At 42.3% G+C, this 15099-nt stretch overlaps 1 protein-coding gene across 1 annotated transcript in view; it reads left to right on the forward strand.

Moving 5' to 3' along the window:
* The window catches only part of HERC1 (HECT and RLD domain containing E3 ubiquitin protein ligase family member 1), a 213642-nt gene that overhangs the window by 64568 nt on the left and 133975 nt on the right, over positions 1–15099 (forward strand). Inside the window, exons 12-16 of the mRNA XM_084641722.1 lie at positions 6419–6584; positions 9936–10061; positions 12949–13170; positions 13736–13888; positions 14059–14191. Of these exons, the coding sequence (XP_084497848.1) occupies positions 6419–6584; positions 9936–10061; positions 12949–13170; positions 13736–13888; positions 14059–14191 (800 nt within the window). The remainder of the gene's footprint in view (positions 1–6418; positions 6585–9935; positions 10062–12948; positions 13171–13735; positions 13889–14058; positions 14192–15099) is intronic.

A 15099-nucleotide genomic window follows, 5' to 3' on the forward strand; every position in this document is an offset into this window, starting at 1 on the left:
GGTGTGTGTACATCCCAAGGACCATTGTCAAAATTTTTTCCCCTCAGTGGTACACATCGAGGTAGCTTGTGTGCCTTGTGCAGTAGCAAGCCACTGCATACATGTATTCAGGGAGGAGCTGCCCCTGGCCCCCCTCAGTTCCTTCTTACTGCCTGTGATGATTGTTTTAATCTGTTGGCTTTGCTTTAACAAGTGCTCTCAGCTGTTTTTTCTTACATGTAATTACATATTTGTTTAGTCATTAGGGTTAGTTAGTATTTGTTGAGTTAATTTATTCTCAGTTCGCCAAGTTTGGGGTTCCATTATTGGTACCAAGGGATGCATTGGGCACTGGGATTCAAGCCCTGTCTGGAGTGCTTTAAGCCCATGCCTGTGAGAAACCCGCACTCTAGTTTGAAGTGCTAGCATGAGTCTTATATTAGGGATCAGTACCAGATTTGCAAGAACTTCAAGCTTAAGAAAGATGGAGAGGGTAGGCTGAAGTTTCTTTTGATGGAGGTGTTCTGAGACCACCTTCAGCGCCTTCTCGGTCAGAGATGGTACCAAGAACTTCAGCATCTGTGAGACGTGCACCAAGTGTGATGCGGCACTGCTCTCCATCACCACTGCCAAGGAAAAAGTAGAAGGCTTCCAAGGACACTGCTGGGAGAGGCAGATCTCTCTGGTCCCTCAGCCTTCCAAGAAAGGGAACAGAGTGTTGAATAGAGTGCAGTTAAAATCAAATCACTCCTCAACTCATCGATCAGCTGGGTCGACACCGTTGATTGTGGTGCTGAGCTAGGCACTATCAAGTCTAGAGTCCAAAGCAGCATCTTCATCATCTTTGGCACTATCTATATATCTTGTCTACCAGTCAGAGACTGTCCCAGTACCATCTTCACCCTCAAGCTGCAAGAGGCTTGCTGAGCTTATTGGTGCCGGTCTCCACAGTAGTGCAGGAGATCACTCCTCCTGTAGCGGTAGACCGCTTGACTTCAGCTTCCTCAGTATAGTGCCCAGCATCAAGTCAGCTCCATTCTGGAGCTCTTATTCTTTGGTACTGTAGAGATGTAAGCAAGCAATAATGTCTTGTCTTTGCTTTTCCCTGGACTCCTGGCACCAGTTCCCGGAGCCGACTGGATTGGCCCCTCTGTGGTCAGGAGAAAGCAACTTTTCTGACTTGGAGGTTGACTCTTATGTTTCCCAGGTGCAAAGTGTGTCTTGCCACTCTTCTCCTAGACCACAGGTCGGCAACCTTTCAGAAGTGGTGTGCCAAGTCTTCATTTATTCACTCTAATTTAAGGTTTTGCGTACCAGTAATACATTTTAATGTTTTTAGAAGTTCTTTCTATAAGTCTATAATATATAACTAAACTATTGTTGTATGTAAAGTAAATAAGGTTTTTAAAATGTTTAAGAAGCTTCATTTAAAATTAAATTAAAATGCAGAGCCCCCCAGACTGGTGGCCAGGACCCGGGCAGTGTGAGTGCCACTGAAAATCAGCTCGCATGCCCCCTTTGGCACACGTGCAATAGGTTGCCTACGCCTGTCCTAGACCTTACCACTTGGGGTATTTGTAAGACCCTGAAACTGGTGCTGACATGGACATGTGACCTGTGACACTAGGGTCCAGCACTCTTTCACTGGCCTTTCTGAACTTGTGAGTCAGGGTTTCCTTCCCCTTCTGAATCCTCCCTATGTCAGTCACATTCAGTTTCCTTGGATAGACGTGGGAAATCAACTCATCGATCCCCTCCTGAACCTGCTACTGAGTCTGGTACTGAGCAGGAAGAAAGTGTTGAGGAACATCTGTCAGGACAGCTAACCAAGGAGGCACAGCCTAAATCTGGGCTAGTTTCATCCTCCTCTCCAGATGAAGCAGTTTCTTTGGGGGTGTTTTTGCCTCTTCCTGATGACTGCAAGGCTCACCAGGAGCTCTTAAAAAAGGGGGGCTTTTGGCCATAGATATTCAGGTGGAGGCAGTTAGGGAATCTTCTCACTGCCTCGTCGATGCCTCTGCTGCTCCATCTCAAGTGGCTCTGCCAATTAATGAAGCAATTTTAGAACCTAACAAGGCTCTCTGGCAAACTCTCCTCCCTCCCACAGCAAAGCTAGTGGAGTGCAGGTATTGTGGCCACCGAGGGTTTTGAGCATTTTTATTCCCAGGCCCCTCCAGGGTGACTGGTTGTCTCGGCTGCCAACGAGAGGGAGTGCTAGGCGAATCCGGCATCTACCCCTAAGTCAAGGGATGCAAAAAAGCTGGACTTGCTGAGAAAAATGTATTCTATGGCAGGGTTATAGCTTAGAATCACCAGCCAACAGGCTTTATTAGGGTGATATGATTTTAAGATCTGTGATGTTATTGTAAAATCTAAGAACAAGTTGCCTGAGGAGACTAAGCAGAAGTTCCTTTCTCTGGTCGATAAAGGGAAGTTGATGGGAAGAACTTCACTGCAGGCTGATTTGGATGCAGCTGACTCGGCTGCTAGGACCATGGCCTCTGCACCATCATCCTGACTGTTAGGAGTCCATGTGTTTCCTTACCTGACTGGCAAGTAAGAGCCTGGTCCAGATCTCAGGTGCTTTCCAGCATTGGCAGTATTCAATCCACTTTTGATGTACTGGGGCTACTAATCAATGCATAGAAATCTGTCCTGCCGTCTGTACAAAGAATAGAATTAATTGGGGCAGTCCTGGACTCTACAAAAGCCAGGGCTTTCCTACCGTAGCAGAGGTTCCAAGCTGTGTCTTATTGCTCTAGGTCTAAAGGTGCATCCTATCATCAAAGTTTGGAACTGCCTCAAACTTCTAGGTCACGTGGCAGCATGAACTTACGAGATACAGCATGCCAGACTGCACCTCAGACATTTACAGGGTAGGATAGCCTCGGTGTATTCACCAGCCTGTTATCATGCAGACAGTGTGGTTCAAGTATCCCCATGGGGTCTTATCCTCCCTGGACTGGTGGATAGATTCTGCTGATGTTTGCAAGAGAGTTCCCTTTGCCCCTCCACAACTGACGCTCACTTAGAGTCAGGGGCATTGGTCTCCCCGGGATCTGACTCCATATAAATGTTAGGGAGCTCTGTGCCATCCACCTAGCTTACATGGCATTCCTTCCACACATCAGGACGTGGAACTTATTGGTGCTCATGGACAACACAGCAACTATGTTTTATGTAAACAAACGAGGAGGGGCCTGATCCACAATGTTATGCCAGGAAGCAATCCTCCTATGGAACTTTTGCATTATCAGTTCCATCAACCCGAAAGCACCTTACCTTCCAGGAGTTCAAAACTCTCTGGCAGACCACCTGACCAGGTTGTTCACAGGCCACCACAAGTCATCTCTCTGACTGGGCATTTCCAGATCCATATTCCAGCAGTGGGGAACTCCCAAAGTGGGCATGTTTGCAGCAAGAAAAAACAAAAGTCATCTTTTTCCTCCCCGAGGGGGCCTCAGCTGAAAGTCTTATCCAAAGGTAAGCAAGATTCTGCTCACCTTGTTCTAATAGCCCCTGCATAGCCCCATCAACATTGATATCGCTAATAGGGTTGAAAATCAGTCAGACCTCAACTGTTGTTCCTGAGAGAGGTGTATCTTATCTCCCAGCACAACGGTTTATTTCTTCATCCCAGGCTTCAAGCTCTCTAGCTGATTGTGTTGATTCTTTGTGGGTGACAACTTTGGAACAAGTTTGCTCTAAAGGGATACAGGAAGTCCTACTGAATAGCAGGAAGCCTTCACTAGGTCTGCTTACTTTGCTAAATGGAAGAGATTTTATACCTGGTCCCTCAGAGGCGCATTCCTCTAGCTCAAGATCTGATTAGCCACGTCTTGGACTATCTTTTGTTCTTAAAGGATTGGCTCTTAGTTTGATTAGAGTTCATCTGGGAGTGGTATCCGCTTTCCATCTACCTGTGGATAACGGATCAATTTTTTTCAAATCCCATGTCCATCAGGTTTCTGAAGGATTTGTTCAGATTATAGCTATAGGTTTATCATATTTCACAGTTGAGCTTAAGTTTAGTACTAGCAAAGTTGATGTTCCCCACCCCCTGAGCTGCTTGCAACTTGTTCTTGTTACACATGTCAGTGAAAGTAGCTTTCCTTGTTGCCATAACCTTGGCTATGAGCTTTAGTGTCAGAGCCTCCCTATACAATTTTCTTTAGGGACAAGGTTTTACTTTGGCTTCACCCTAAATTCCTGTCTAAAGTGGTCTCCAAATTGAATTTAAATCACGAGATTATCTACCAACGTTCTTTCCAAAGTGTCATTCCTGTAAAGGGAAAGAAATGCTTCATACTCTTGATGTTAGAAGAGCTTTGACCTTTTATCAAGACTGGATTAGGTCATTCAGGTCTTCGACTAAACTCTTCTTCATCATTTCAGATAGAGTAAAGGGCCAACCAGTCTCAACTTGGAGGATCTCTGCCTGGATCTCCAGCTGCTTTTGTTTATCTTACCAGCTGGTTGACATCACACCTCCGAGTAGAGTAATGGCTCACTCAACCAGGTTGCAGGTTAGGGTTCCAGTTCTGGATATATGTAAGGCAGCTACATGGGCATTGCTCCATACGTTTGCCTCTCACTATGCCATATCTCATCAATCCAGAGAGGATGCCAGGTTTGGACAAGTTGTCCTTTAATCCTCGTTTAAGTAGACTCTGAGCCCCCTGCCAGTTTGAACTGCTTGTGAATCACTACAGTAGGATGGACATGTGCAATGACTCGAAGAAGCAAAACTGGTTTTCTGTAACTGTTCTTCAAAATGCGTTGCACATGTTCATTCCATGACCTGCCTGCCTTCCCCTCTTTATCAGAGTCTTTCTGGTGTGAAAAAACTGAGGAAGGTTGGGGGCAGTGTGCCTCTTTATGCATGCGTGCAGTGGCACAAGGCACCAGAGGGCCCTTGCCCTGCCCTGATGGGTACTGCTAAGGGAAAAATCTTTGACAGCTGTGCATGAGGCATGCACAAACCTACAGTTGAATGGACTTGTTCAGCACATCTCAGAGAACAATAGTTAGAGAGTTAGGTAACCATTTTTTTCCTTCCAGAGACAAGGATTCAGACAACTCAGTCCATCATTTTAGATCTCAAGACTTACCCAATCACAACTGTATGGAATTGTATGAGGCGTCTGGGACAAACAGCCTCTTGTACATATATAGTCTGGTATGCCAGATTGTATCTGAGGACTCTACAAGGTTGGCTGGCCTCAGTATTTTTGCTGTGCTGTCACCATCTGACCACTATGGTCAAGGGCCCCCCCCCTCACATTTTAGACACTGTAGATTGATGGACGAACCCCACTAACGTCTGCATAGGAGTTCCATTTGTCCCTCCTCAACCATGGCTAATGCTAGTAATGGATGTATCTGCCGTAGGTTGAGGGGTTTGTCTGGGTTCCTTCACTCACAGGGGATATGGTTCACAAAGGACCTAACTCTTAACATAAATATCAGGGGGTTGGCAGCTATCTGGCTGGCATGTCAGGTTTTCTACCCCATATCAAGGGAAGACGCCTGCTCACTATCACAGACAACACAGCAGCATTGTTCTGTTTCTACAAACAAGAAGGGGCCTGCTCATCCCTGTTCTGCCAAGATGCAATTTGTTTATGGGATTTTTGCGTTGCTAGCTCAATTTATCTCAATGTCTATTACCTTCTCAGAGTACAGAATGCGTTGGCAGATTATCTAAGCAGGTCATTTACGAGTCACCACGAGTGGTCCCTTCTGATGTAACCAGATCCATTTTCCAGCTCTGGGGGAGTCCCCAGGTAGACCTGTTTGCAGTGAGATACAAGAGGAAATGCCAGCAATTTTGTTCCCTACAGGGTCACAGTCTGGGTTCCATGACAGATGCTTTCCTGTTGCGCTGGTCTAGCAACCTCCTGTCCCTTTTGGTGAAAGCTGATACCACTTCCATTGGACCCGGATCTGATTTCTCAAAACTCTGGTCGCTTGCGCCATTCAAACCTGCAGACATTCCATCTAGCAGCATGGATGCTCCATAGTTAGATTCTAGGAAGCAAATGTGTTCAAAAGAGTTTCAAGATGTGCTGTTGGATAGTAGAATACTATCTACTAAGTCTACTTGCCTCTCTAAGTGGAAGTGTTTCTCTAGTTGGTCTGGTTCTGCAGTTTCGCCAATGCATTCTTCAATCCTGCATATCTTGGTCTATCTTTTGTGCCTAAAACGGCAAGGTTTTGGCCATTAGCTCGATAAAGGTCCACCTAGCAGCTATCTCGGCCTTCCACCCTCAGGTGGATAACCAATCTGTCTTTTATATTAGAATATCAATAAGATTTTTGAGAGGCCTGGAAAGATTATATTCTCATGTATAAGACCCGGTTCCCCCATGGGACCTAAACTTGTATTGTGTCAAAGCTGATTTACAGGCAAGATTAACAACAACATTTTGTTTTGCAGAGAACATCACAGTTTCCTCAAGTTGTGCCTGAAGTTACTTTCTAATCATCTTGCTCTTGCGTTAGCTGGAGGAGTAGCTACTAGCATTCTTGGAAGGCAGGCAGGCCCACTTCGGAATTTGCTGTTTAGGTTGATGGACTCCTCTGTCCCAGATGAAATACAGGAAGTAAGTAATTTTATTTAATTCACATCTAATTCTCTTTGATGTATAGTTAAGATCAGAAAAGATATTTTGTAAAAATGGTACCTTATTATTATCAATATTTGATTTACTGATTTAAAATCCAGTTTTGAGTTGTAAATTGAGCCAGTTTGTTAAATAGTTATTGATGATGAATAGATATCTGAACCTCAGTATAACTTCAGTTGGCTTTTTTATCGTACTTATATAGCTATATTATTAGGGCTGTCAATTAATCTCAGTTAACTCACGCGATTAACTCAAAAAATTAATCACGATTAATTGCAGTTTTAATCGCACTACTAAACAACAGAATACCAGCTGAAATTTTATTAAATATTTTTGGATGTTCTACATTTTCAAATATATTGATTTCAATTGCAACACAGTATACAAAGTAGACAGTGCTCACTTTATATTGTTATTTTTGATTACAGATATTTGCACTGTAAAAAACAAATATTTTTCAGTTCACCTCATACAAGTACTGTAGTGCAATCTCTTTATCATGAAAGTTGAACTTACAAATGTAGAATTATGTACCAAAAAAATAACTGCACTCAAAAACAAAACATTGTAAAACTTTAGAGCCTACAAGTCCACTCAGTCCTACTTCTTCTTCAGCCAATCGCTCAGAAAAACAAGTTTGTTAACATTTGCAGGAGTAAATGTTGCCCACCTCTTGTTTACAATAGTCACCCGAAAGTGAGAACAGGCATTCGCATGGCACTGTAGTAGGTGGAGTCACAAGATATTTGTGTGTCAGATGAGCTAAAGATTCATATGTCCCTTCGTGCGTCAACCACCATTCCAGGGGACAGGCATCCATGCTGATAACAGGTTCTGCTCGATAACCATCCAAAGCAGAGCGGACTGATTCATGTTCATTCTCATCATCTGAGACAGGTGCTACCAACAGAAGGTTGATTTTCTTTTTTGGTAGTTCAGGTTCTGTAGTTTCTGCATCAGAGTGTTCCTCTTTTAAGACTTCTGAAAGCATGCCCCACACCTCGTCCCTCTCCGTTTTTTGGAAGGCACTTCAGATTCTTAAACCTTGTGTCGTGTGCTGCAGCTATCTTAAGAAATCTCACGTTGGTACCATCTTTGCATTTTGTCAAATCTGCAGTGAAAGTGTTCTTAAAACGAACAACATGTGCTGGGTCATCATCTGAGACTGCTATAACATGAAATAAATGGCAGAATGCGGGTAGAACAAAGCAGGGGACATACAATTCTCCCCCAAGGAGTTCAATCACAAATTTAATTAACACATTATATTTTTAACAAGCGTCATCAGCATGGAAGCATGTCCTCTGGAATGGTGGCTGAAGCATGAAGGGGCATACGAATGTTTATCATATCTGGCTTGTAAATACCTTGCAGTGCCGGCTACAAAAGTGCCATGCAAATGCCTGTTCTCACTTTCAGGTGACATTGTAAATAAGAAGAGGGCAGCATTATCACCCGGAAATGTAAACAAACTTGTTTGTCTTAGCGATTGGTTGAACAAGAAGTAGGACAGTGTGGACCTGTAGGCTCAGAAAGTTTTACATTGTTTTGTGTCGAGTGCAATTACGTAACACAAAAAAAAATACATTTGTAAGTTGCACTTTCACTACAAAGAGATTGCACTACAGTACTTGTATGAGGTGAGTTGAAAAATACTATTATCATTTTTACAGTGCAAATATTTGTGATAAAAATAATATACACTTTGATTTCAATTACAGCACAGAATACTATATATGTGTGTGTGTGTGTGTATATGTATATCCAAAATATTTAATAATTTTCAGTTGGTATTCTATTGTTTAACAGTGCGATTAAAACTGATTAATGGACAGCCCTACTTTAAATTTAAATTGGTCCTATTATTGTGTAATTTTTGGATTTTGTCAAGACACTGGTTCTGTAGTTGTACTAGTCTGAAAAAGTGAGGAAGTCTGAATTTTCAGCACTAGCTCATTTTGCAAACTCTTTCCTCTGCTGAAGTTAGAATCTTTTTGAACAAAAAATTATGTGGAAATAAATCACTCTTGAGTGAGTTGTTAAATTTTGAGACTAAAGTAATTATAGGGTGGAATTTTAGGCCCGCTTTAGGTGCAGTTTTCAAAGCAGCCTTACTATCCATTAGGGCACCACTGTGATTTGAGCCAAGTGTGGGTGGTGCTGTGTAAACTGGTAAAAATAAAGTCTCTGCTCTAAAAAGCTTAAAAAGACACAAGTGAAAGATGCAGTATGTTAGGATGTGTGGATATTGTCCTACATCTTAAATACATAAAACTGCTCTTCCAGCCATAGGCCTCTCTTTAGCAGGGACTACCAATCATACCAAATTGTGTTAATATTTGGGTGGTTTACTGATGTATTTTGAAAGAACTAGGAAGAAATTAAGTAATTTGCTATTATTTGTGATCAGTTTGGGCTCAATCAGGGTTTGAACACACATTCCTAGAAAATAAGAAAAGCTAGTGCACTAACCAAATTTACAAAAGCAACAAGGAGTCCGGTGGCACCTTAAAGACTAACCAGTTTATTTGGGCAGAAGCTTTTGTGGGTAAAAAACCCACTTCTTCAGATGCATGGAGTGAAACTTACAGATACAACCATTTATTATACTGACACATGAAGAGAAGGGAGGTACCTCACAAGTGGAGAACCTGTGTTGACAGGGCCAATTCAATCAGGGTGGGTGTGGTCCACTTCCAATAATTGATGAGTTGGTGTCAATTCCAGGAGAGGGAAAGTTGCTTTTGTAGTGTGCCAGCCACTCCCAGTCCCTATTCAAGCCCAAATTAATGGTGTTAAATTTGCAAATGAATTTTAGTTCTGCAGTTTCTCTTTGAGGTCTCAGAGTAACAGCCGTGTTAGTCTGTATTTGCAAAAAGAAAAGGAGTACTTGTGGCACCTTAGAGACTAACCAATTTATTTGAGCATAAGCTTTCGTGAGCTGTAGCTCACTTCAAGCTTATGCTCAAATAAATTGGTTAGTCTCTAAGGTGCCACAAGTACTCCTTTTCTCTTTGAGGTCTGTTTCTGAAGTTTTTTAGTTCAAGTATGGCTACTTTTAAATCTGTTATAGAACGTTCAGGAAGATTGAAGTGTTCTCTTATAGGCTTGTCTATGTTACCATTCCTGATGTCCTATTTGTGTCCATTTATTCTTTTATGTAGACTGTCTAGTTTGGCCAATGTACATGGCAGACGGGCATTGCTGGCACATGATGGCATCTATCAAATGAGTAGATGTGCAGGTGAATGAGTCCCTGAGCCATTATGTTGATAGAAAAATATTTCAAAATATAAAGTGTTGTCTCCCCCTCTCCTTTCATGTTAGGTTGTAATTGAGACTCTGTCAGTAGGTGCAACTATGCTACTGCCTCCCTTGCGAGAAAGAATGGAATTGCTGCATTCTCTTCTACCCCAAGGCCCTGATAGATGGGAGAGCTTATCAAAGGGACAGGTAAGGCCTTGTAAAACTATGTCACCCTTTGAAAGTAATTATGTGAATACCTATATTAGAAGATACACCTGGAGCAGTTTGAAGGTCAATTGCTGTTGAGAGCCAATCTAATTAAACAAATCTGAACAATGTAAATTTAAAAATCTTATGTTGCCGGTGCCCTAAATCTTTTTTCAAAAGTAAGGAAAAGTGCTGGAATTAGATCTTGTGGTTCTGTACTAATAATCAGAATACTTGTGTAATGCTTTTTATACATAGATTTTACAGCACTTTCCAAAAGTGGATAAGTATTACTGTCCCTTTTTTTACAAATGTGAGCAACTGAGATTAACACAAAAGGGTTGGATGACTTGCCAAGTGTCATCCAACAAGTCAATCGTAGAATCAGGAACAGAATACAAATTTTAACTCCTCACGGGGTGTGTAGTCCAGGAGCCTAAATCTCAGCTATCCAGTGTGTGTGGATGGCTATCCTTCCCCATAATGTTTATAACCCAAACCCCAGTGGTAAAGATCCTATACTTCTATTAGTGAAATGAGTGAGCATAAGCTACAGTGGTATCTTGGAGTAGAGTGTGCTTCAGACCAGGTTCTCTGTATACCTTTCCTTCCTTGTGGGAAAGAAGAAAAGCAGGCCTAGTGATTTACTGCTGGGCAGAGGAGTTACATTTAGCAGTGCTTCATTTGAGGAGTGGGGAATATCCTGTTGAGACATTCCTCTTGCCCACCCCATCATAGAGTGGGAAGTTAAAGACAGACCTTTGTTTGTTTGTTTTAGTTATTTATTACTGTAGTGCCTAGGAGCCTTAGTCATGGACCAGGACCCCATTGTGTTAGGCATGCTACAGACACAGAACAAAAAGACCTTTCCCTGATTTGAAATGGATGGGAACTGTGGGTCTTCAGCATTTGAGCCTTAAGTTTAAAATAACATTGGGCAGCTGTCACATAGGATAATCACGGCCTTTAAACTTGAGTACTATGGAGTATACAGTGTACTAGAATGATGTCAGAATTATGAGTACGAATTCTAACAAAACTGGAAGATTGTTTCTCAAAGTACAGTACACTAGGGCCAGCACAAACTAAGAACCCTGGTATCTTCATAGATTTATAGATTATATGGCCAGAAGGGGCCATTGTGACCATCTAGCCTGACCTCCTGTATAATAGTTAGTAGACTGGAGTTTTCGCTACTCCTTATAATTTAACTTATCCCCTGTTAACTGATAGTGATTACAGTGCATACAGACAAGCAGTGTGGAGCATCTCAGAACAAAGGCATTGGGATAGGTTTAAAGGATTTCATAAGTACATCCACATTAGTGTACTTTTGTTAATGTAACTCTCACTTTTTGGTCAAAGGAATTAAAACTTAAGTATGAGATTTGTCCAAAGTTATATGGAAGCATGGTATAAGTTAGGATATCGTACAGTCAGATGAGTGAAGCTTGGCTGGGTTAAATATAGGCAGTTTAATGGGCAGTTTTGGCTTTCAAAAGGCTGCACTGAATCAAGTGAATGATTTATGACAAGGTGGATGTTACAGACAGAATAAACTAAAATATGGGTATACTGCATGGATACCTTATTTATTAATGCATTGAGAATTGTACAAAACTCTGTAAAATCTGATTCCAACATGCTGAGATGACACCAAGGATATTTAACAATGTAACTGTTGGTTATGCCTAGTAATTGTCTGACACTGATTATACAGTTAGCAAAAGTAGTGTGGTCTACAGATTAAAAGAAGATTCTTACATTCTAAATTGTATGACATGAGCAGTACACTAAAATGTTGTAGTGAAAAGTGTTTAGAAACAAAATTCTTCTTTCCTTTACCCATTCTGTCTTTTACAAAACCTTGTGTACTGAGAGTACCACAATACAAAGCTGGAAAAGGTTGACTGTAGGATATGGTGACTCTAAGTTGCTTTTTTCATCTTCTTCCATGAAGTTATGTGCTCTCTTCTGTGGTTTGTAATTGTTCGCTTAAACCTCTAGACCTCACAATTGCCATAAATAATACAAATTTACTGAATTTTTTCTGCTTGAGCTTCATTTATACTGTTGTTTTGCTAAGTCATTATGAAGAGCATTGTGAATTTGTTAGCCACAGTTTCTTAAGACTGAGTTGGAGAGGATCTTCTAGTCTGGCATCTGTTCTGTCCCCCTGAATGATGGGAATATTGAGTTAATTCTCTCTAAAGCATCCTAGATATCTTTAGAGCAGGGGTGGGCAAACTATGGCCTGTGGGCCACATCCGGCCCTCCAGCCAGTTTAATCTGGCCCTCGAGCTCCTGCTGGGGAGCAGGGTCTGGGGCTTGCCCTGCTCCCATGCTCCAGCCAGGTAGCGGGGTCGAAGGCTGCTCCACGCGTGTGTGCCGAGAAGCTGCTTGAGGTAAACGCTGCCCAGAGGCTGCACCCCTGACCCCCCTCCTGTGCCCAGCCCTGATCTCTCTCCCACAACCCAGCCCCCTGCCCCAGCCCAAAGCCCCTTCCTGCACCCTGAACTCCTCATTTCTGGCCCTACCCCAGAGCCTGCACCCCCAGCCAGAGCCCACACCCCCTCCTGTACCCCAACCCCAATTTCATGAGCATTCATGGCCCACCATACAATTTCCATACCCAGATGTGGCCCACGGGCCAAAAAGTTTGCCCATCCCTGCTTTAGACTGTCATCTAGTCCAGTATATTGATCGAGTGCTTATCTTTGAAAATCTGCAGTGAAAGCTAGTCATCAAACTTTGTTAGCAGGTGGTTACATTACCCAAGTGTTTTAATAGTTAAAGGAAAAAATTTCTAACTTTTAAAGTTCATTACTTTGTTGTCTAACAAGTTGTCTAACAAGAACAATTGTTCCTATCTAATTATTTCCTTTAGAGAATGCAATTGGATATTATTCTGACGAGTTTGCAAGATCATACCCATGTAGCCTCGCTACTTGGTTATAGTTCACCATCTGATGCAACAGAAGTTTCCTCACTATGTGTTGGCTATGGAAACCTCTCTGATCAAACATATGGTGTCCAGAGCAGCCATCCTGATACTCATCTAGCTGAAATTTTAATGAAGACTCTGCTAAGAAATTTAGGATTTTACACGGTATGTTTAGGGCTTGTCTTTAATTTTTTATAGTAGTAATCAAGTTATTTTTAAAAAATTCTCTTTCGTTTGGGTAAAATAATTATGTTCCTCCTTTAATGTTTGTTCAAGAGACCTGCAACAGGAACCTGCACTAGCCTCATTTCCCCCCTAAAACAGGACTAAAACTAATTTACTATCCCTAATACGAAGGGTCTGATATTATTGTTGTAATACTTATTGTTGCATTTGACTTCTGTTTATATATAGTTGCTCCCAGATGCAGGATGGTGCCCCAGACAGATGAAAAGGGTTCATAAATCCTCCCTCCAGATTTGTGTGAGCCAGTGGGCTTCTGCTGCACTCTTCTATGCAGCCTATCAGCTGAGAAGTCCAAATTTATGTAGGCTGGGATTTTCGAAGGAACCCAAGAGAGTAAGGAGCCCAGTTCCCATTGACTTTCTTGGGTTCTTTTGTAAATCCCAACTGTAAATATTTGGAGGTGAAAGAGTTTCATTTTAAGATACTAAGAGTATTATAATATTTTAAAATGGACAATATGTGATTATTCCTTTTGTCTAATTAGGATCAAGCCTTTGGAGAGTTGGAAAAGAATAGTGATAAGTTTTTACTTGGGACATCATCATCTGAAAACAGCCAACCTGCTCATCTTCATGAGCTGTTGTGTTCACTGCAGAAACAATTGCTGGCTTATTGTCATACCAACAGTGTTAGTGAGGTACGTGGGCTTTTTGGTCATATCTTCTGGAAATATAACATTACTCCTCTTCATTGTGTGAGCATCTACATAGGATAAGATTTGAATAATGTGTATTTGTCTAATACATGATGAAACCTTCTAAAATACGTTTGTATTATTTTGTTATACGTAGTTTCTCTTTTTTCCAGAATTCTAGCAGTGTGGCACTGCTACACAAACACCTCCAGCTTTTACTGCCGCATGCTACAGATACCTATTCACGTTCTGCAACTCTTCTTAAGGAAAGTTCTTGGAATGGCAGTGTTGGGGAAAAACTAAGAGGTATATATTGCTAAAAAGGTCAAGTTTAAAGAGGTACCACAAACTTGAAATATACTAATTAAAAAAGAGTTTAAAGTAACTTCAGGTACCACAACTGCTTCTGAGGGCTTGGCTACACTTGCAAGTTAGAGCACATTAAAGCAGCCCCGGGCACTCTAACTCGTGACGCGTCCACACTGGCAAGGCACGTAGAACGCCTGGACTCTGCAGCTGGAGTGTCCTGGTAATCCACCTCCATGAGAAGCATGAAGTTTGCTGTGCCCCAGCTGAAACGTCCAGGCATCAGTGTGAATGAGATTGGCCTCCAGAAACGTCCCATAGTCCCCTGAAGTCAAGTGGCCACTCTTCTCATTGTTTTGGAATCGGCTGCAGGAATGTGGATATCCCCTTTCAAAGCTCCGTTTCTGACATCAGGCATGCTTATCTGCTCTGGGACAAAGCAAGCCATTACTGTGGAATGTTGCTGCTGGTGTGTCTTGGGGGGAAGGAATCTGCTACTGTCTGAACTTACAAGACAGCATGCTGACATGCTCTCAGCCCCCCAAAAACCCACACTCTCTCTCCCCCCACATACACACAACACACTCCCTGTCACACTCTCTCCCCCCTCCCCTGCCCCGTTGGAAAGCATGTTGCAGCAGCTTACACACTGGGATAGCTACCACAATGCACTGCTCTTTGTGGTGTTGCAAGAGCTGCTAATGTGGCCACGCCAGTGCGCTTGAATCTGACAGTGTAAACACACGGCTGCATTTTCCCCTGCTGCAGCCTCCGAAGGCTGGTTTAACTTCCAGCGCTCTACATCTGCAAGTGTAGCCATGCCCTCAGCTCACTTGACAATTTTTGTTTACTTAGATTCCAATAAATTTCAAATGTTTTTCTGTCCCTTGTTGCTGTGTGGGGCAAAA

The sequence above is a fragment of the Lepidochelys olivacea genome, assembly GCF_965140295.1.
Source record: "Lepidochelys olivacea isolate rLepOli2 genome assembly, chromosome: 10".
Taxonomy (NCBI): Eukaryota; Metazoa; Chordata; order Testudines; family Cheloniidae; genus Lepidochelys; species Lepidochelys olivacea.